The 23,520-nt window shown below is 51.6% G+C and overlaps 1 protein-coding gene across 1 annotated transcript in view; it reads left to right on the plus strand.

Annotated features, from left to right (window-relative positions):
- Positions 1-23,520, plus strand: part of col5a1 (procollagen, type V, alpha 1) — a 268,503-nt gene that overhangs the window by 99,722 nt on the left and 145,261 nt on the right. Inside the window, exons 5-7 of the mRNA XM_080212368.1 lie at positions 15,941-16,075; positions 19,895-20,029; positions 20,154-20,327. Of these exons, the coding sequence (XP_080068494.1) occupies positions 15,941-16,075; positions 19,895-20,029; positions 20,154-20,327 (444 nt within the window). The remainder of the gene's footprint in view (positions 1-15,940; positions 16,076-19,894; positions 20,030-20,153; positions 20,328-23,520) is intronic.

The raw sequence follows: 23,520 nt of genomic DNA on the forward strand, positions 1-23,520 counted from the left end.
TGTGCGAGAGTTTGCCTCTTCCTGTTGGAGGGAGGAATGTTGGCGCAGAGCTGGCTCACTGGTGACATCGGCCAAGTGTTTTGACACTGGGATTAAGCTCCCTGGGAACTTTAGTGTGAGGCCCCCCTGCTCCAATGGAGAGACAGAGTCACAGACACTCAGTCGGAGAATACAACCCCTGTATATGTGGAGTAAAGACAACGGGCAGAGTTTGCTGGAGACACTTCAATGCCAGTGTGACCGGGAGTTTGAGGGAATGGCGAAAACCGGCACCCGGCTGATACGCCGGGAAGAGGGGTGGTGGTGGTGGTTGTTGCTGCCTGGCCCGGGATGAGTTCAGTTTCATTGTAGTGAAATCCAGGTTGAATATCACTCCCCGCGTCTCTGACAGAGTAAATAAATCTCACCCTGCACTCCGCCAAAAGAATACCAACTCCTGATCAACTTCGACCTGTGACCTTTGCTCATTGTGGTCTCCTCCCTCTCATTGGTTATGCCCCGCCTTCCTTTTTCATTATCCAGTGAAGCAGCTTCGGATGTTCAAAGCGCTATATAAATACAAGTTGTTGTTGCATTTCCAGAGGTTTTCCTGAAGTTTGATTTCCAGTCGCTCCGGCCTAATCCTCCCCGAGAAAGCCGGACTCAATCGGGAACAACCCGCTTCCCACCCCCCAACACATACCCTCACACGCACCCTCACACACACCCTCACACACACCCTCACACACACCCTCACACACACCCTCACACACACACACCCTCACACACCCCCTCACACACACGCACCCTCACACGCACCCTCACACACATCCTCACACACACCCTCACACACATCCTCACACACCCTCACACACACCCTCACACACCCTCACACACACACACCCTCACACACCCCCTCACACACACGCACCCTCACACGCACCCTCACACACACCCTCACACGCACCCTCACACACACCCTCACACACACACACCCTCACACACCCCCTCACACACACGCACCCTCACACGCACCCTCACACACACCCTCACACACACCCTCACACACCCTCACACACACCCTCACACACCCTCACACACACACACCCTCACACACCCCCTCACACACACGCACCCTCACACGCACCCTCACACACACCCTCACACACACCCTCACACACCCTCACACACACACACCCTCACACACCCCCTCACACACACGCACCCTCACACGCACCCTCACACACACCCTCACACGCACCCTCACACGCACCCTCACACACACCCTCACACACACACACCCTCACACACCCCCTCACACACACGCACCCTCACACACACCCTCACACACACCCTCACACACACCCTCACACACCCTCACACGCACCCTCACACACACCCTCACACACACACACCCTCACACACACCCTTACACACACACACCCTCACACACATCCTCACACACCCTCACACGCACCCTCACACACACACACCCTCACACACACACACCCTCACACACATCCTCACACACCCTCACACGCACCCTCACACACACACACCCTCACACACACACACCCTCACACACACACATCCTCACACACACACACCCTCACACACACCCTTACACACACACACCCTCACACGCACCCTCACACACACACACCCTCACACGCACCCTCACACACACACACCCTCACACACACACACCCTCACACACACACACCCTCACACACACCCTCACACACACACACCCTCACACACACACCCTCACGCACGCACACCCTCACACACACCCTCACACACACCCTCACACACACCCTCACGCACACACGCCCTCACGCACACACACCCGCACACACACCCTCACACACACACCCTCACGCACGCACACCCTCACGCACACACACCCTCACGCACACACACCCTCACACACACCCTCACACACACACCCTCACACACACACACCCTCACAGAGACACCCGCACAGACAGAGACACACCCGCACAGACACACACCCTCATAGACAGGGACACACATTCACAGACAGGGACACACCCTCACAGACAGAGAGACAAACTGACCCAGACCCTCACAGACACACACCCTCAGAGACAGGGACACAGACTGACAGACACCGTCATTCACACATTCATCACACACTGTCCAGGGACCCCCTGTAAATAAGAATAAAAAAGAAAAGTACAGCACAGGAACAGGCCCTTCGGCCCTCCAAGCCTACACCGATCATGAGGCACTAACTTAAAAAAACCCTCCTGTCCTTACTCGGTCCGTATCCCTCTGTTCCCTCCCTATTCCTGTACCCATCCAGATGCCTCTTAAATGTTGTTAATGTTCCTGCTTCCACCGCCTCCTCTGGCAGCGCGTTCCAGGCACCCACCACTCCCTGTGTGAAAAACTCCCCCCTCAGCATCTCCCTTAAACTTTCCCTCCCTCACCTTGAACCTGTGCCCCCCCCCCCCCCCCCCCCCCCCCCCGTGTAATTAACACTTCCACCCTGGGGAAAAGCCTCTGACTATCCACCCTGTCTGTGCCTCTCATCGTTCTGTAGACCCTCTATCAGGGTCTCCGGAGTTGAGGGGGTTGAGCTATGAGGAGAGGCTGAATAAACTAGGCTTGTACTCGTTAGAGTTTAGAAGAATGAGGGGAGATCTCATTGAGACGTATAAGATGATGAATGGGATGGATAGGATAGAGGTGGAGAGACTCTTCCCACTCAAAAAAGACAGTAGGACTAGGGGGCACAGCCTCAAGATAAAAGGGGGGGCGGTTTAGAACGGAGTTGAGGAGGAACTTCTTCACTCAAAGGGTGGTGAATCTCTGGAATTCTCTGCCTGTTGAAGTGGTGGAGGCTGCCTCGCTAAATATTTTTAAGACGCGGGTTGATGGGTTTTTGATAAGAGAGGGGATTAAGGGTTATGGGGAGAGGGCGGGAATGTGGAACTGAGCAGCGACAGATCAGCCATGATCTTATTGAATGGTGGGGCAGGCTCGAGGGGCTAGATGGCCTACTCCTGCTCCTATTTCTTATGTTCTCTGCAACAGTCGCAATGTAACCGTCACTCAGTGATCATCGTTCTGCAACTATTGCACTGTAATGATCATCTTGTGATGATTATTCTCTAATTGTTCGTCTGTAATTGTCACATTGTAATGATTGTTCTGTATTCATTGCACAGTAATCATCATTCTATAATTGTCCTGTAATCATCTGTAATTACTGGTCTATAATGATCGTTCTGTGATTGTCGCACAGTAGCTGTCGCTCTGTAAACGTCGCTCTGTGACGGTTACACTGTAACTGTCGCTCTAGCCGTCGCTCTGTAACCATCGCTGTGTAACCGTTACACTGTAACCGTCGCTCTGTAACCATCACTCTGTAGCCATGGCTCTGTAGCCGTCGCACTGTAATCGTCGATCTGTAACTGTTGCACTGTAATCGTCGCTCTGTAACCATCGCTCTGTAATCGTCGATCTGTAACCGTCGCACTGTAACCGTCGCTCTGTAACCATCACTCTGTAGCCGTCGCTCTGTAACCGTTGCACTGTAACCATCACTCTGTAGCGTCACACTGTAACCGTCGCTCTGTAACCGTCGCACTGTAACTGTCACTCTGTAGCCGTCGCACTGTAACCGTCGCTCTGTAACAGTTGCACTGTAACCATCACTCTGTAGTGTCACACTGTAACCGTCGCTGTGTAACCGTCGCTCTGTAGCCGTCGCACTTTAACTGTTGCTCTGTAGCCGTCGCTCTGTAACCGTCGCACTGTAACCGTCGCTCTGTAACTGTTGCACTGTAACTGTCACTCTGTAGCCGTCGCACTATAACCATCGTACTGTAACCGTTGCTCTATAACGGTCGCACTGTAACCGTCGCACTGTAACCATCACTCTGTAGCTGTCGCTCTGTAACTGTCGCACTGTAACCGTCGCTCTGTAACCGTTGCACTGTAACCGTCACTCTGTAACTGTCGCTCTGTAACCGTCGCTCTGTAACCGTTGCACTGTAACCGTTGCTCTGTAACCGTCGCACTGTAACCATCGCTCTGTAACCGTCGCTCTGTAACCATCACTCTGTAGTGTCACACTGTAACCGTCGCTGTGTAACCGTCGCTCTGTAGCCGTCGCACTCTAACCGTCGCTCTGTAGCCGTCGCTCTGTAGCCGTCACACTGTAACCGTCGCTCTGTAACCGTCGCACTGTAACTGTTGCTCTGTAGCCGTCGCTCTGTAACCGTCGCTCTGTAACTGTTGCACTGTAACTGTCACTCTGTAGCCGTCGCACTATAACCATCGTACTGTAACCGTTGCTCTATAACGGTCGCACTGTAACCGTCGCACTGTAACCATCGTACTGTAACCGTCGCTCTGTAACCGTTGCACTGTAACCATCACTCTGTAGCTGTCGCTCTGTAACTGTCGCACTGTAACCGTCGCTCTGTAACCGTTGCACTGTAACCGTTGCTCTGTAACCGTCGCACTGTAACCATCGCTCTGTAACCGTCGCTCTGTAACCGTTGCACTGTAACCATCACTCTGTAGCCATCGCTCTGTAGCCATCGCTCTGTAACCGTCGCTCTGTAACCGTCGCTCTGTAACCATCACTCTGTAGCCATCGCTCTGTAAGCGTTGCTCTGTAACCGTCGCTCTGTAACTGTTGCACTGTAACCATCACTCTGTAGCTGTCGCTCTGTAACTGTCGCACTGTAACCATCGCTCTGTAACCGTTGCACTGTAACCGTCACTCTGTAACTGTCGCACTGTAACCGTCGCTCTGTAACCGTCGCACTGTAACCATCGCTCTGTAACTGTCGCTCTGTAACCGTCGCTCTGTAACCGTTGCACTGTAACCGTTGCTCTGTAACTGTCGCTCTGTAACCGTCGCTCTGTAACCGTTGCACTGTAACCGTTGCTCTGTAACTGTCGCTCTGTAACCGTCACTCTGTAACTGTCGCACTGTAACCGTCGCTCTGTAACCGTCGCACTGTAACCATCGCTCTGTAACCGTCGCTCTGTAACCGTCGCTCTGTAACCGTTGCACTGTAACCGTTGCTCTGTAACTGTCGCTCTGTAACCGTCGCTCTGTAACCGTTGCACTGTAACCGTCACTCTGTAACTGTCGCTCTGTAACCGTCGCTCTGTAACCGTTGCACTGTAACCGTTGCTCTGTAACCGTCGCACTGTAACCATCGCTCTGTAACCGTCGCTCTGTAACCGTTGCACTGTAACCATCACTCTGTAGCCATCGCTCTGTAGCCATCGCTCTGTAACCGTCGCTCTGTAACCGTCGCTCTGTAACCATCACTCTGTAGCCATCGCTCTGTAAGCGTTGCTCTGTAACCGTCGCTCTGTAACTGTTGCACTGTAACCATCACTCTGTAGCTGTCGCTCTGTAACTGTCGCACTGTAACCATCGCTCTGTAACCGTTGCACTGTAACCGTCACTCTGTAACTGTCGCACTGTAACCGTCGCTCTGTAACCGTCGCACTGTAACCATCGCTCTGTAACCGTTGCACTGTAACCATTGCACTGTAGCCGTCGCACTGTAACCGTCGCTCTGTAACTGTTGCACTGTAACTGTCACTCTGTAGCCGTCGCACTATAACCATCGTACTGTAACCGTTGCTCTATAACATAAGAACATAAGAAATAGGAGCAGGAGTAGGCCATCTAGCCCTTCGAGCCTGCCCCGCCATTCAATAAGATCATGGCTGATCTGTCGTGGCTCAGTTCCACTTTCCCGCCCTCTCCCCATAACCCTTAATCCCCTCTCTTATCAAAAACCCATCAACCCGCATCTTAAAAATATTTAGTGAGGCAGCCTCCACCACCTCAACGGGCAGAGAATTCCAGAGATTCACCACCCTTTCAGTGAAGAAGTTCCTCCTCAACTCCGTTCTAAACCGCTCCCCCCCTTTATCTTGAGGCTGTGCCCCCTAGTCCTACTGTCCTTTCTGAGCGGGAAGAGTCTCTCCACCTCTATCCTATCCATCCCATTCATCATCTTATACATCTCAATGAGATCTCCCCTCATTCTTCTAAACTCTAACGAGTACAAGCCTAGCTTATTCAGCCTCTCCTCATAGCTCAACCCCCTCAACTCCGGTATCAGCCTAGTAAACCTCCTCTGCACTCCCTCCAAGGCCAAAATATCTTTGCGCAGGTGCAGCGCCCAAAACTGCACACAGTACTCCAGCTGCGGCCTCACCAATGCCCTATACAGCTGCAGCAAGACCTCCCTACTTTTATATTCAATCCCCCTCACTATGAAGGCCAGCATCCCATTCGCCTTCCTGACCACCTGCTGCACCTGCAAGCTGGGTTTTTGCGACTCATGCACAAGGACCCCGAGGTCCCTCTGCACCGTCGCCTGCTGCAGTTTTTCGCCACGTAAGTAATAGTCCTTCCTACCATTATTCCTACCAAAGTGGACCACCTCACACTTGCCAACATTAAATTCCATTTGCCATTTCCTGGCCCATTCGCCCAGCCTATCTAGATCCTTCTGCAGACTCTCCACACCTCCGCACAATTTGCCTTTCCCCCAATCTTGGTGTCATCAGCAAATTTCGACACCATACACTCGGTTCCCTCCTCCAGATCATCTATATAAATGGTAAAAAGCTGAGGCCCCAGCACCGACCCCTGGGGCACTCCACTAACGGTCGCACTCTAAGTGTCACTCTGTAACCGTTGCACTGTAACCATCACTCTGTAGCTGTCGCTCTGTAACTGTCGCACTGTAACCATCGCTCTGTAACCGTTGCACTGTAACCGTCGCTCTGTAACTGTCGCGCTGTAACCGTCGCTCTGTAACCGTTGCACTGTAACCATCGCTCTGTAACCGTTGCACTGTAACCGTTGCACTGTAACCGTCGCTCTGTAACCGTCGCACTGTAACCATCGCTCTGTAACCGTTGCACTGTAACCGTCGCTCTGTAACCGTCGCACTGTAACCATCGCTCTGTAACCGTTGCACTGTAGCCGTCGCTCTGTAACCGTCGCTCTGTAACTGTCGCACTGTAACCGTCGCTCTGTAACCGTTGCACTGTAACCGTCGCTCTGTAACCATCGCTCTGTAACCATTGCACTGTAGCCGTCGCTCTGTAACCGTCGCTCTGTAAGCATTGCACTGTAGCCGTCGCTCTGTAACCGTCGCACTGTAACCGTCGCTCTGTAACTGTTGCACTGTAACCATCGCACTGTAACCGTCGCTCTGTAACCATTGCACTGTAACCATCACTCTGTAACCATCACTCTGTAGCCGTCGCTCTGTAGCCGTCGCTCTGTAACCGTCGCTCTGTAGCCGTCACTCTGTAACCGTCGCTCTGTAACCGTCGCTCTGTAACTGTCGCTCTGTAATGATCATTCTGTAATCATCGCTCTATTAGAACATAAGAACTAGGAGCAGGATGGCCTACTCTGGCCCCTCGAGCCTGCCCCGCCATTCAATAAGATCATGGCTGATCTTTTCATGGACTCAGCTCCACTTACCCACCCGCTCACCATAACCCTTAATTCCTTTACTGTTCAAAAATTTATCTATTCTTGCCTTAAAAACATTCAATGAGGTAGCCTCAACTGGGCAGGGAATTCCACAGATTCACAACCCTTTGTGTGAAGAAGTTCCTCCTCAGCTCAGTCCTAAATCTGCTCCCCCTTATTTTGAGGCCATGCCCCCTAGTTCTAGTTTCACCCGCCAGTGGAAACAACTTCCCTGCTTCTATCTTATCTACTCCCTATCCTTTTTCAAGTAAGGAGACCAAAACTGTACACAGTACTCCAGGCGTGGCCTCACCAGCACCTTATACAGCTGCAACATAACCTTGCTGTTTTTAAACTCCATCCCTCTGGCAATGAAGGACAAAATTCCATTTGCCTTCTTCATTACCTGCTGCACCTGGAAACCAACTCCCTGAGATTCCTGCACAAGGACACCCAGGTCCCTTTGCACAGCAGCAGCAATTTTTTACCATTTAAATAATGGTCCATTTTGCTGTTATTCCCAGCAAAATGGATGAGCTCACATTTACCAACATTGTACTCCATCCGCCAGACCCTCGCCCACTCACTTAAATTATCTATATCTCTTTGCACACTTTACTCTGCCACTCACCTTAGCCTCATCTGTGAATTGTGACACACTACACTTGGAACCCAACTCCAAATCATGTATGTAAATCGTAAACAATTGCGGTCCCAACACTGATCCCTGAGGCACACCCCTAGTCACTGATCACCAACCAGAAAAACACCCATTTACCCCCACTCTTTGCTTTGTTAGTTAATCAATCCTCTATCCATGCTAATACATTACCTGTAACACAATGCAACTTTATCTTATGTAGCAGTCTTTGGTGCGGCAACTTGTCAAATGCCTTCTGAATACCATTGGTTCCCCTTTGTCCATCATGCGTGTGATATTCTCAAAGAATTCCACCAAATTAGTCAAACATGACGAATTTGCCCTTCATGAACCCGTGCTGCGTTTCCCAATGGGACAATTTATATCCAGATGTCTCGCTATTTCTTCCTTGATGATAGATTCAAGCATTTTCTCTACTACAGAAGTTAAGCTAACCGGCCTACAGTTACCTACCTTTTGTCTATCTCTTTTTTTAAACAGTGGTGTCACATTTGCTGTTTTCCAATCTGTGGGAACCCACCCCAGAGTCCAGTGAATTTTGGTAAATTACCACTAGTGCATTTGCTATTTCTCCCGCCATCTCTTTTATACCCTGGGATACATTCCATCAGGACCAGGAGACTTGTCTACCTTTAGCCCCAATAACTTGCCCAATACTACCTCTTTCGAGATAATGATAGTTTCTGGGTTCTCACCTGCCATCGCCTTCCTGTCATCAATTTTTGGCATGTTATTTATGTCTTTCACTGTGAAGACAGACACAAAATTCCTGTTCAATGCCTCAGCCATTTTCTCATTTCCAGTTATTACATCCCCTTCTCATCCTCTAAAGAGCCAATGTTTACTTTAGCCACTCTTTTTCATGTTATATATTTGTAGAAACATTTGCTATCTGTTTTTATATTCTGAGCTCGTTACTCTCATAATCCATCTTATTTTTCTTTATAGCTTTTTTTGTGGCTTTCTGTTGAGCTTTAAAGATTTCCCAATCCTCTAGTTTCCCACTAATCTTGGCCAATTTGTATACATTTTCTTTCAGTTTGATATCCTCCTTTATTTCCTTAGATATCCATGGCTGATTATCTCTTTTTCTACAGTCCTTCCTTATCACTGGTATATACTTTTGCTGAGCACTGTGAAAGATCACTTTGAAAATCCTCCACTGTTCCTCAATTGTCCCACCATAAAGTTTTTGTTCCCAGTCTGCCTTAGCCGACTCCTCCCTCATCCCTTTATAATCTCCTTTGTTTAAGCACAAGACACTGGGATTGGATTTTACCTTCTCACGCTCCATCTGTATTTTAAATTTAACCATACCGTGATCGCTCCTTCCGAGAGGATCCCTAACTGCAAGATCATTAATTATTCCTGTCTCACTACACAGGACCAGATCTAGGATATCTTACCCCCTTTTCAGTTCCATTACATAGTGTTCAGGGAAGCTATCACGGATACATTCTATGAACTCCTCTTCAATGCTGCCTTGATAGAGGGTGTAGATTAAAATCCCCAATGGGCCCTCTAGGCCCCACCCACAATAGACCCCGCTGGGGGTCCCCGATTCCCTTCATTCCGGCAGGGTCTCCTGCTAAATCCCCAAATGCGGGGAGTACTCTAATTCCCGCCAGAGTGAAATACTCCTGGTGGGGTGGGAGATGCGATCGAGTGCGGAGAAGTCAGACCCGGGCCCTCTAATTACGTTTAAATCACACGAAAAACAGATTGAAATCACTGACCTGGTCTTCACGCGGTCCCACCCGTGCTGCTCTCCAGCTGTGGGAGACGTGTATGTGTCGGGAACGCATGTGCAAATCCCGCAAAATGGCCGACACGCACATCTCCCAACACACGTGCCAAAAAGTGTGCGTGTTGCAGCGGGAGAATCGGGCCCAATGTCTCTGTAATAGCCACCAAATCAGACTCATTCACAATGACCTGTGCCGCCAACTCATTGACTCTGTTTCGAAGGCTACGAGCATTTAGGTAAAGTGCCTTTATGCTAGATTTTGTACCTTTTTGAATCCAAACACCTCCATTAATAACATCTCCAGAATTCTTCTCCCTTTTAACTTTTTTCTTGATTTTCCATGCACTTGAACCCACCTCTCCACGTGCTAACCTGCTGCTTTACTTCCCATTAACTGTTATATTCCCCAGAGGTTTTCTCTTCTCCCCTCCTCACAGTTTAAGGTCTTTGCGACCATCCTGTTTATCCTTTCTGCTGGAACACTGGACCCGGGTCCGTTCAGGTGGGGACCATCCCGATGGTCCAGATCCCTCCTGTTCCAACACTGATAACAATACCCCCTGGAATGGATCCCTTCTCTCCCACACCACTCCTTTAGTCACATCTTCACTTCTCTAATTCTCTCATTCCTAAACCAATTTGCACATGGCTCGGATAGTAATCCAGAGATTATAATCTGTTCTTTAACTTAGTTTCTAGTGCCTGATAATCCCTAAACAGGTCTTCTTTCCTAATCTTGTCGATGTTGTTATCCCAATATGGACCACAACAGCTGGATCCTCCCCCTCCCACTCCAATATCCTTTCAAGACGTAAGGATCACTCTGTAATCTCCCCTCTAATAGATTTCTCTTTTCATTCTCCGTCTCCTTCTCCCCTCTCTCCCCCTCCTTGCCCCCTCCCCTCTCTTCCCTCTCCCATCTCTCCCCCTCCCTCCCCCTTTCCCTCTCTCCCCCCCTTCCTCCCTCCCCTCTCTCCCCTCTCCCCTCTCTCCCCCTCCCTCCCCCTTCCCCTCTCTCCCCGTCCCTCCCCCTTCCCCTCCCTCCCTCCCTCCCCCCTTCCCTTCTCTCCCCCTCCCTCCCCCTTCCCCTCTCTCCCCGTCCCTCCCCCTTCCCCTCCCTCCCTCCCTCTCCCCCTCCCCCTTCCCTTCCCCCCCTCTTTTCCCCCCACCCCTCTGTTTCCGCCCTCTTTCCCCTCTCTCTCTCCTCCCTCTCTTCCCCCCCTTCACCCTCTCTTTCTCCCCCCAACCCTTTCACTTGGTCAAATCTATTCCATATTGAATTTTCCCAGTTTTTGGGGTTAGGCATTAAGTTGATCTTTCTCTACACCCTCGCTATGACTGTAACATTACATTCTGCACCCTATCCTTTCCTTCTCTATGAATGGTATGCTTTGTCTGTACAGCGTGCAAGAAACAATACTTTTCACTGTATCCCAGTAGATGTGACAATAATAAATCAAATCAAATTGAATCAATGTGATGGAGCTGAAATGTGAACTCTGGCTGGGATGTTTGAGCCAGAAATGTCTGTCCAAAGCCACCGGTCCATTGGCTGGAGAGATATTCCGTCCACTGTGGGTGGGACAGGAAAACCTTGGCCTCTGTTCTCCCTCCGACGCTGCCTGTCATGGTGAACATTTCCAGCATTTTCTGTTTTGATTGACTGTCCCACACGGTGAGCTCCTGGAGGAAATGCCTTTCAGACAGGGCCGTGTGGCTGCGCGTACACGGGACGGTGTGGCTGCGTGTACACGGGGCGGTGTGGCTGCGTGTACACGGGGTGGTGTGGCTGCGTGTACACGGGGCGGTGTGGCTGCGTGTACACGGGGTGGTGTGGCTGCATGTACACGGGGCGGTGTGGCTGCATGTACACGGGGCGGTGTGGCTGCATGTACACGGGGCCGTGTGGCTGCGCGTACACGGGGCGGTGTGGCTGCGTGTACACGGGGCGGTGTGGCTGCATGTACACGGGGCGGTGTGGCTGCGCGTACACGGGGCGGTGTGGCTGCATGTACACGGGGCGGTGTGGCTGCATGTACACGGGGCGGTGTGGCTGCACGTACACGGGGCGGTGTGGCTGCGTGTACACGGGGCGGTGTGGCTGCGTGTACACGGGGCGGTGTGGCTGCGTGTACACGGGGCGGTGTGGCTGCGTGTACACGGGGCGGTGTGGCTGCATGTACACGGGGCGGTGTGGCTGCATGTACACGGGGCCGTGTGGCTGCGTGTACACGGGGCGGTGTGGCTGCGTGTACACGGGGCGGTGTGGCTGCATGTACACGGGGCGGTGTGGCTGCATGTACACGGGGCGGTGTGGCTGCATGTACACGGGGCGGTGTGGCTGCGCGTACACGGGGCCGTGTGGCTGCGCGTACACGGGGCCGTGTGGCTGCGCGTACACGGGGCCGTGTGGCTGCATGTACACGGGGCGGTGTGGCTGTGCGTACACGGGGCGGTGTGGCTGCGCGTACACGGGGCGGTGTGGCTGCGCGTACACGGGGCGGTGTGGCTGCGTGTACACAGAATCAGCCTGTTTGGCTGTGGGGATTTTGAGAGCTCATCTTGCTCATTTTCATTAGAGGTCAGTTTAGAACATAGAACATAGAACACTACAGCACAAACAGGCCCTTCGGCCCACGAGTTGCGCCGATCACATCAACACCTATCTATAACCCCCAATCCCATAAAACCCCATATGCTCATCCAGAAGTCTTTTAAAAGACCCCAGCGAGTTCGCCTCCACCACCACTGACGGCAGTCGATTCCATTCACTCACCACCCTCTGAGTGAAAAACTTACCCCTAACATTTTTCCTGTTTCATTCCTGTTTCCTTCAGCTGGTGTCTACGCAATGTTACTCTGCATCCTCCACACTGGAAATACATTTGTGACTTGCGTTCAGTTCACTCTGACTTTCTCTCCCTCTCGGCTCCTCTCTCCATTCCCTCTCTTTACTCTTGATTCTCTCTCACTCTCCCTTTCTCCTCTCTCTCCCTCCTTCTGTCTGTCCTTTCTCCTGACCCTGCTCTCCTCTCTTTCCCTCGCCCTCTATTCTCTCCATTCCCTCTCCTCACACATTTTTCCTACCTGCTCAGTTAGAATCATAGAATCCCTACATTACAGCAGGAGGCCATTCGGCCCCTCGAGCCTGCTCCGACCACAATCCCACCCAGGCCCTAACCCTGTAACCCCACATATTTACTCTGCTAATCCCCCTGACACGAAGGGGCAGTTTATCATGGCCAATCCACCTAACCTGCACATTTTTGGAGTGTGGGAGGAAACCCACGCAGACACGGGGAGAACGTGCAAACTCTGCACAGACAGTGACCCAAGGTGGGAATGGAACCTGGGTCCTGGTGCTGTGAGGCAGCAGCGCCACTGTGCCTAGAGCTAGTTATTTTGTTTTGTGACGCATTCTGCTACACCTTCACTCAATAAATAACATGACGTTAAATAATTATTAAATAGTCCGACGTTTTTAAAGAATCCTTGAAAAGGCTCAGAAATTAACAGCCCCTTTTCATCACTGATTCACATTGACACAGTGCCAGTCTGCATCAGTACTACCCATTCTCACCCACCAACACTAACCAGCACACAAACCCAAACACAGCCCATAACCCACAATACACAGCCCAAACACAGCCCATAACCCACAATACACAGTCCAAACACAGCCCATAGCCCACAATACACAGCCCAAACACAGCCCATAGCCCACAATATACAGTCCAACACACAATACACAGCCCATAACCCAAAACACATCCCCCAGCTCACAATACACAGTCCAAACACACAACCCTCAAAACACAAAACATTATTAGGTGCTGGTGAGGCTACACCTGGAGTACTGTGTACAGTTTTGGTCTCCTTACTTGAGAAAGGATATACTGGCACTGGAGGGGGTACAGAGGAGATTCACTAGATTGATTCTGGAGTTGAGAGGGTTGGTTTATGAGGGGAGACTGAGTAGACTGGGGCTATACTCATTGGAATTCAGAAGAATGAGGGGAGATCTTATAGAAACATATAAGATTATGAAAGGAATAGATAAGATAGAAGCAGGGAAGTTGTTTCCACTGGTGGGTGAAACTAGAACTAGGGGGCATGGCCTCAAAATAAGGGGAAGCAGATTTAGGACTGAGTTGAGGAGGAACTTCTTCACACAAAGGGTTGTGAATCTGTGGAATTCCCTGCCCAGTTGAGACTCCCTCATTGAATGTTTTTAAGGCAAGGATAGATAGATTTTTGAATAGTAAAGGAATTAAGGGTTATGGTGAGCGGGCGGGTAAGTGGAGCTGAGTCCATGGAAAGATCAGCCATGATCTTATTGAATGGCGGAGCAGACTCGAGGGGCCGAATGGCCGACTCCTGCTCCTAGTTCTTATGTTCTTAACACACAACCCACAACCCATAACACAAAATACACAGCCCAAACACGCAACCCATGATCCACAATACACCATCTAAACACAGCCCTGACCAGTCAGCATCTTGTACTCAACCCTCATCTCTCAACACTCCACAGGGTGATATCTGGCATGCTGGCTGAGTGAGGGGTGATTTATGATGTGGTTTCAGGATGTCAGACAGAGCTTTTGGGGTTTGGGATAGCAGAAAGTGGTAGTTTTGGGCAGCGAGCTATGAATAATTGGGAGGAGGTGGCAGATGTTGGTCCAGGTGGAATCAGTGTGCTTGTTTTGTCTATAGCTCGGAGCAGCTGCAGCAATCCTGCTCGGAATCTTTGTTCACGGATCAAAGCCGTGTTCAGATTGTCCAACTGAAGCTTTTGTTCAGCAGCTGCAAAATCTCATTGTGTCGGAAGCTCAAACTGATGGTGTTCCCTGGAAGTGGGGGGAGGGGGTGCTTTTGCTGAAAGGGATTGGGGTCAGATACTTCACTAAGATCAAACTGAGGAGGAAAGGGAGAGAGATTCACCCATTCAACATAGACCAGAGTTCCTTCAGTGCGGCGCTCCCTCAGCACTGACCCTCTGACAGTGCGGCACTCCCTCAGCACTGACCCTCTGACAGTGCGGCACTCCCTCAGCACTGACCCTCCGACAGTGCGGCGCTCCCTCAGCACTGACCCTCTGACAGTGCGGCACTCCCTCAGTACTGACCCTCTGACAGTGCGGCGCTCCCTCAGCACTGACCCTCTGACAGTGCGGCGCTCCCTCAGCACTGACCCTCTGACAGTGCGGCGCTCCCTCAGCACTGACCCTCTGACAGTGCGGCGCTCCCTCAGCACTGACCCTCTGACAGTGCGGCGCTCCCTCAGCCCTGACCCTCTGACAGTGCGGCGCTCCCTCAGCACTGACGCTCTGACAGTGCGGCACTCCCTCAGCACTGACCCTCTGACAGTGCGGCACTCCCTCAGCACTGACCCTCTGACAGTGCGGCGCTCCGTCAGCACTGACCCTCTGACAGTGCAGCACTCCCTCAGCACTGACCCTCTGACAGTGCAGCACTCCCTCAGCACTGACCCTCTGACAGTGCAGCACTCCCTCGGTACTGCCCATTCATGTTATAATGAAAGGAATGCGGTTAGCTGTGGTTAATTTTGGTTAATTGCAGTTGGTTGCGGTTAGTTTTGACCATAAGACATAGGAGCAGAATTAGGCCACTCGGCCCATCAAGTCTGCTCTGCCATTCAATCATGGCTGATATTTTTCTCATCCCCATTCTCCTGCCTTTTCCCCACAATCCCTGATTCCCTTTTTAATCAGAACCTATCTGTCTCTGTCTTAAAGACACTCAATGACCTGGCCTCCACAGCCTTCTGTGGCAAAGAGTTCCACAGATTCCCCACTATCTGGCTGAAGAAATTCCTCCTCATCTCTGTTTGAAAGGACCGTCCCTTTAGCCTGAGGTTGTGCCCTCTGGTTCGAGCTTTTCCTACTAGTGGAAACATCCTCTCCCTGTCCAGTCTATCCAGGCCTCGCAGTATCCTGTAAGTTGTGGTCAGTGTGTGTGGTTGGGTCCTTGTTCACCAGGTGATTGTGTTTCCTGTTGTCACTGACAGACTGTTTCTCTTATTGCAGGGTGACATCCAGCAACTCCTGATTGTTCCAGATCACAGAGCAGCTTACGATCATTGTGAACATTACAGTCCCGACTGTGATAATCCTCTCCCTGACTCACCACAGTCTCAGGATCCAAACTTCGATGAGTATGATGTGAGTAATTCATCCTTTCAGCTGCCTGCGATGGTCCCTGCGGTCGACCAGCCCGTGCCTCGGTCTCTAAGCTGACCGTCCATTCGCTATCGCGCGCACCCAGTCCAACCTTGGCCACATCCCATTGGCCACACGGCCTTTCATCTCCCGCCATTGGATGCTCACATCCCTCCTCACCATTGGTCCAACCTTGTCCTGAGGCATCATGGTCAGCGAAAGAGAGGGAGATTCACTCTTACTTGATTGGCTGTTTGACTGGGTTTAAAATTCAGAATGAAAACAGTTTAATGAAGAAGTTGCCACTGGAGGGTTCGTAACGTCCCTGTGCCTCACCGTCAGACACGCATCTCCAACTCCCGGAGACTCTGAGACCTCTTCACCTGCTCTGACCCCTCTCCCCTCCCCCGTTCTGACCCCTATTCCCCCCTCCCCCCCCCCCATTCTGACCCCATCCCCCCTCCCCCTTCCCCCGTTCTGACCCCTATTCCCCCCTCCCCCCACCCCATTCTGACCCCATCCCCCCTCCCCCTTCACCCGTTCTGACCCCTACCCCCCCTCAACCATTCTGACCCCATCCCCCCTCCACCCGTTCTGACCCCTACCCCCCCTCAACCATTCTGACCCCTAACCCCCTCCCCCGTTCTGACCCCCTACCCCCCCTCCCCTTTCAGTGAGCTGGGCTGGAGGATGGAGACACGACACAGATTTCCCACACCATTCTCCTTGGGTTTGAAATGTGAAGGCTGGGGGATATGTCAGAGTGTGGGTGGGTTGGGGGCAAGTTTTGGTGGGGTGTGGGATGCATGGACGATAGGTGAGTTTATGGGGGTGGGTTTGTTGGGGTGGGATATGTGTGGAACAGTGGGTGTGGGTGGGGATGGGTTTGTGCTGGGAGATAAGGTGGACAAGTCCCCAGGACCGGATGGAATGCATCCCAGGATTCTGAAGGAAATGACAGAGGTGATAGTAGATGCCTTAGTGATCATTTACCAAACTTCGCTGGATTCCGGGGAAGTGCCGGAAGATTGGAAAATGGCTAATGCTACGCCGCTGTTTAAAAAAGGTAGCAGGCAAAAGGCGGGGAATTATAGGCCGGTTAGTTTAAAGTCTGCAGTTGGAAAAATGCTTAAATCTGTCATCAAAGAAGAAATAGCGAGGCACCTAGAAAAGAATGGTTTGATAGAGCAGACGCAGCACGGATTCGTTAAGGGGAAGTCGTGTTTGACAAATTTATTAGATTTCTATGAGGATGTGACTAGTGCGGTAGACAGAGGGGAACCGGTGGATGTGGTGTTTCTCGATTTTCAGAAGGCGTTTGATAAGGTGCCTCACAAAAGGTTGCTGCAGAAGGTTAGGGAGCATGGAGTTGGGGGTAAGGTGTTAGCGTGGATAGAGGATTGGTTGTCTAATAGGAAGCAGAGAGTTGGTATCAATGGGTGCTATTCTGGTTGGCAGTTGGTAACTAGTGGAGTGCCGCAGGGATCGGTGCTGGGGCCTCAGCTATTTACCATTTATATAGATGATCTGGAGGAGGGGGCTGAGTGTAGGGTGACGAAATTTGCTGATGACACAAAGATGAGTGGAAAAGCAAATTGTGCGGAGGGTGTGAAAAGTCTGCAGAGGGATCTGGATAGGCTGAGCCAGTGGGCGAGGACCTGGCAGATGGAGTATAATGTTAGCAAGTGTGAGGTTATCCACTTTGGTAGAAATAATAGTCGGAGGGATTATTATTTAAAAGACGAAAAGCTGCAGCATGCTACGGTGCAGAGGGACCTGGGGGTCCTTGTGCACGAGTCACAAAAACCCAGTCTGCAGGTGCAGCAGGTGATCAAGAAGGCGAATGGGATGCTGGCCTTCATAGCGAGGGGGATAGAATATAAAAGCAGGGAGGTCTTGCTGCAACTGTACAGGGCACTGGTGAGGCTGCAGCTGGAGTACTGTGTGCAGTTTTGGTCGCCGCACTTGCGCAAGGATATTTTGGCCTTGGAGGGAGTGCAGAGGAGGTTTACTAGGCTGATACCGGAGATGAGGGGGTTGGCCTATGAAGAGAGACTAAATAGACTGGGTCAGTACTCATTGGAGTTTAGAAGGATGAGGGGGGATCTTATAGAGACGTATAAGATAATGAAGGGGATGGATAGGATAGAGGTAGAGAGATTCTTCCCGCTTAGAAAGGATAGCAGGACTAGAGGACACAGCCTCAAAATAAGGGGGGCGCAGTTTAGATCAGAGTTGAGGAGAAACTTCTTCACTCAAAGGGTGGTGAATCTCTGGAATTCTCTGCCCGTTGAAGTGGTGGAGGCTACCTCGCTAAATATATTTAAGACACGGGTAGATAGGTTTTTGGTAGGCAAGGGAATTAAGGGTTATGGGGAGAAAGCGGGAAAGTGGAACTGATCCATTTCAGATCAGCCATGATCTTATTGAATGGCGGGGCAGGCTCGAGGGGCTAGATGGCCGACTCCTGCTCCTATTTCTTATGTTCTTATGGATGGTGTGGGGGTTGTGAGTGGGGCTTTGTGAGGGTGGGGGTGGGTTTGTGTGGGGGTATGGGTGTGAGTGGGGGTTGGGTGTGGAGGAGGTGAGTGAGGGGTTGTGGGGGTGGGTTTGTGTGCGGGTATGGGTGTGGGTGGGGTTGATTTGTGTGCGGGGGGTGGGTGTGGATGGCAGGTTAGGGGTGGTGGTGGGTGTGGGGGATGGTGGGGATGGGTTTGTATGGGGGGTTCAGTGGGGAGGTTGTGGGGGTGGGTTTGTGTGGGTGGGGGTTTGGGTGGGTGTAATTGGTGTGACCCCAATTGGCCTGGGCGTTTTGCCTTTGGGATGTTTGACCCCTGGTAGTGACCCCTCTAGACGGGTAAATTGTCCTCGAGTTTACCCGGAGAGTCAGTGGGATTTTAATCTCCTGGCTGAGGACGGAGATGAAGGCCGTTTGTTTTCACCGCTCTGTGGAATCACTGCCGCCCCCGGCAGCTCCTGGAAAATTCACCGTGTCCCAGACTCCAGGCCGGCTGCGGGGAGAGTTGGTAAGAGCTGTGGGAGTGAGGGAGGGTCTTTACAACGGTCTGCCTGTGGGCCCATGGCCCTGTTGGACAGAGATAGGCACTGACCTCTCCCTGATCCTGCCCACATACCGTTACATTCCATTAAGCTGAGGCCTCTCGCTGTTTACAGAGAGCACAGCTTTTCAGAACACTTTGTGTAAATATTTAGGATCATCCCTGGGTTTCTGTGCATCTCCTGTGAGAGAATAAAAGCAGGAGGCCTTCAGAACATGACTTCAGATTCAAATCCTTGTGCTTGTTTTAAAAGGGGGTCATTAACAATGCGTATAGCAGAGTAACGTTGGCATGTTTGGGTTAAATTACTGGGAGCCGGTTTTCGGAAATGGGTTTGGACCTTGTTACTGGCTCCTGAAGCTTTGCCCCAAGAGCCTGGCGGGTTGCGGGGGGTGGGTGGTGGGGGTGGGGGCGGTGTTGTTGCAATGGGATGAATGTCTTAAAGGAACCTCAGTGAGGGAGACCCTCAGTCCGCTGTTTCCTCTGGAACTGGATGGAGCAGGTGCAGTGGGCCTTGAGTTGTCTCCCACCCTCAGCCTGTACCTTCTGTAAATTTCCTCCCCCTTACCACTCTCCAGGCTCTATCCCCATTCCCCACCCACCCCCACTTTCCAACACCACGCCCCCCACTCCACCCTCCCCTTTCCCACCCTCCCACTCCCCCAGCTTCCCACATCATAGCCTCCACCTCCCCCATCCCCGCCTCGGCCACATGTTTGGAAATTCTTTGCTGCCGGTTTAATTGAGGCTGTTTTCTACCCAGAATCCTGAGGAGGTTTATTACTACGAATATCCATATTACGAAGGGACAGATGATTATCTGGAGACCACCACTGAGACAATTCCAGAATATGAAGAACATCCAACAGAACCAGTCACTGCAGTGCCAGATTACAAGGTTTGTATGGAATGCCGAGACACTGGGGCACAGGGGTGTTGGGAGATTGGAATAACGGGACATCGGGAAAGAGATAATGAGTTGAAGTTGCTGGAAATCGATAATGTTTCTGTTTTCTATTCAGGACAGTTGGACAGAGGAAAGTGTAGTGACCACCCCAGAGACCACGACTGCAGAATATCCCTCAGTGGTGACCAGTTATTACGATATCGATGGAGACTTCGATTATTACACATTCTTTGATGAAAAATCAGACAAAGATGATATTGTTCCAGGAAGAGATTGGCAGGAGAATCAGGTATTCCAACCTTCTGGCTGGAACCTCCCCTCCTCTCCCCGCTGTCTTCGGGGGTTGGGAGGGGTGGGGATAGAACATAGAACATTACAGCGCAGAACAGGCCCTTCGGCCCACGATGTTGCGCCGACCAGTTAAAAAACAATGACCCACTAACCTAAACCAATCCCTTTTTGTCCATAAACCTATCCATGGATCTCTTAAACGCCCCCAAACTAGGCGCATTTACAACCGCAGCAGGCAGGGCATTCCAATCCCTCACCACCCTCTGGGTAAAGAACCTACCCCTGACATCCGTCCTATAACTAAGGCCAAGACATTCCAACTCCTGTATTCAATGTTCTGACCGATGAAACCAAGCATGCTGAATGCCTTCTTCACCACTCTGTCCACCTGTGACTCCACTTTCAAGGAGCTGTGAACCTGTACCCCTCGATCTCTTTGTTCTGTAACTCTCCCCAACACCCTACCATTAACTGAGTAAGTCCTGCCCTGGTTCAATCAACCAAAATGCATCACCTCACATTTATCTCAATTAAACTCCATCTGCCTTTCGTCAGCCCACTGGCCCAATTGATCAAGATCCCATTGCAATCCAAGGGGGAGATGCCCCCAAAAGTGCTGAATTGGCGGGAAAACTGTTTTAAATCACAATTGTTTTGTCAGTGCAGTTTCACACTGGAATCTCTGCACTCTGTGCACTGCAGAGGTCCCAGTTGTGAATCTCATTAAAAATGCAGAAGAGTGGGGCCTATTCGCGCTGGAGTTTGACAGTTCTGGAACTCTGCGCATGTGCAATAGCCCCGATCTGCCAGTCTGCAGTTTACTGGACAGCTCAATCGCTGACCGGCCCGGGACCCCCGCATTGCTGCCCCTCCAGCCCCCTCCACGGCCTGATCGCGGCCCCCACAATAATTCCCGGGCCAGTCCTGAACTCCACCCCCCCCCGCCCCCCCCCCGTGCCCTGGAGCACCCCAATGTCTAGCCCACACCCCCCGCCTCCGCAGTGGTGATCCTTGCCCCTCACCCCGGCAGATCCCCCCCTTTCCCTGCTGATCTCCCATGGGGTTGGATCCCCCGGGAGGCAGACCCCCCCCCCCCCACCCCCCCCCCCCGGCAGACCAACCCCCTCCACCCCCCCAGCCTGCTCCAATCGCTGCCCTCCCTCCATCCCAAACCAATCCCCATGCAGAGTGGCAGCGGGACCCCCCCCCCAACCCCCACCGATTGCCCCTAGGCCCCACTCACAACAGGCCCTGCCCCCTGGGCACTTTGACCCTTGGGCACTGCCAGGGTGCCCATGCCCAGGGGGCACCACCCCCCAACCCCCTGGGGGGCCCCGATTACCCCCCCCCCCCTTCCCACTAGTCCCCTGAATGTGAGAAGCTGGTCTGAGCTCCAGCAGGAGGGAGTACTCCTGATGGGGTGGGTGATGCGATCGAGATGGTTCCGTTCTGCGCCTGACCCGATAATCACATGCAAAATAGATTTAAATGACATTGATAAAGATTCAAATCACTTTCCTCTCTTCCCACCGGTTTTCCAGCGCGGTGCTGACTGCGACTGTCCTCCGGCTCTGGAACACCAGTGTGCATTCCCAACGCATACGCAAATCCTGCAAAATGGCCGACACGTGATTATCCCGACTGGACTCGCCAGGAGGGTTGTGTGTCACGATGGGAGAAATGGGCCCCTAGACAACCTTCCTCACTGTCCACTATGCCACCAATCTTGGTGTGATCTGCAAACTTACTAACCATGCCCCCTATATTCTCATCCAAATCATTAATATAAATGACAAATAACAGTGGGCCCAGCACTGATCCCTGAGGCACACCGCTGGTCACAGGCCTCCAATTTGAAAAACAACTCTCTACAACCACCCTCTGGCTTCTGTCAAGAAGCCAATTTTGTATCCATTTAGACATCTCACTCTGGATCCCATGAGATATAACCTTATGGAACAACCTACATGCGGTACCTTGTCAAAGGCTTTGCAAAAGTCCATGTAAACAACATCAACTGCACTGCCCTCATCTACCTTCTTGGTTATCCCTTCAAAAAACTCAATCAAATTTGTGAGACATGATTTTCCGCTCACAAAGCCATGCTGACTGTCTCTAAATACCTGTAGATCCATTCTCTCAAAATACCTTCCAACAACTTACCCCCACAGACGTGAGAGTCCTGGGTCTGTAGTCCCCAGGCCCAGCTCTGGAAGCTGAGCTGAGTCACTGATCTGACTGGGGAAAGCTGCCTGATGTAGGTTCCAGCCTCTGCTGAGCCCTGTGTGTGCCGGAAGGAGCTGTTACTGAGGCAGCCAGTGACTGTCGGGCGGACGGGTTCTGTGGATGTGACGGACATTCCTTGTGCCACATTTTGAACAAAGCCACCCAATGGGAGGAGGAGATTTGAATCCTGGTAGATGTAGAGGATCCGGCAGTCTGGCCAAGGTGTGATTAACAGGATTGGGAACTGGCTGGGAAATAGGAGACAGAGGGTAGTTGTGGAGGATACCTTGTCGGGCTGGAGGCCAGTGACCAGTGGTGTGCCGCAGGGCTCGGTACTGGGACCTCTCCTCTTTGTAGTCTACATAAATGACTTAGAAGAGGGCGTAGGTGGTGTGATCAGCAAGTTTGCTGATGACACCAAGATGGCAGGGTTGGCGGGTACGGAACTGGATTGTCAGGTGATACAACAGGATATAGATAGGTTGGTGCAGTGGGCAGATAGGTGGCAGATGGCATTTAATCCTGACAAATGCGAGGTGATGCATTTTGGACGGAATAATGCAGAGAGGAGCTATGTGATAAAAGGTAGGCCGATTAGGAGTATAGACATACAGAGGGACCTGGGAGTGCAGGTTCACAAATCCATGAAGGTTGCGTCACAAGTGGAGAACGTTGTTAGGAAGGCTTATGGGATGTTAGCCTTTATAGGAAGGGGCTTAGAGTATAAAAGCTGCCGTCTAATGCTTCAGTTATACAGAACGTTGGTTAGACCGCATTTGGAGTACTGCGTCCAGTTCTGGTCACCTTATTACCGGAAGGACGTGGAGTCTCTGGAAAGGGTGCAGAGGAGGTTTACCAGGATGTTGCCTGGCATGGGGAGACTGGGTTACGAGGAGAGATTGAAGAGACTGGGGCTATTCTCCTTGGAAAGACGGAGATTGAGAGGGGACATGATAGAAGTATAT

This window comes from Carcharhinus amblyrhynchos, chromosome 25 (assembly GCF_965287045.1).
Source record: "Carcharhinus amblyrhynchos chromosome 25, sCarAmb.v2.hapA, whole genome shotgun sequence".
In the NCBI taxonomy this organism is placed as follows: domain Eukaryota; kingdom Metazoa; phylum Chordata; class Chondrichthyes; order Carcharhiniformes; family Carcharhinidae; genus Carcharhinus; species Carcharhinus amblyrhynchos.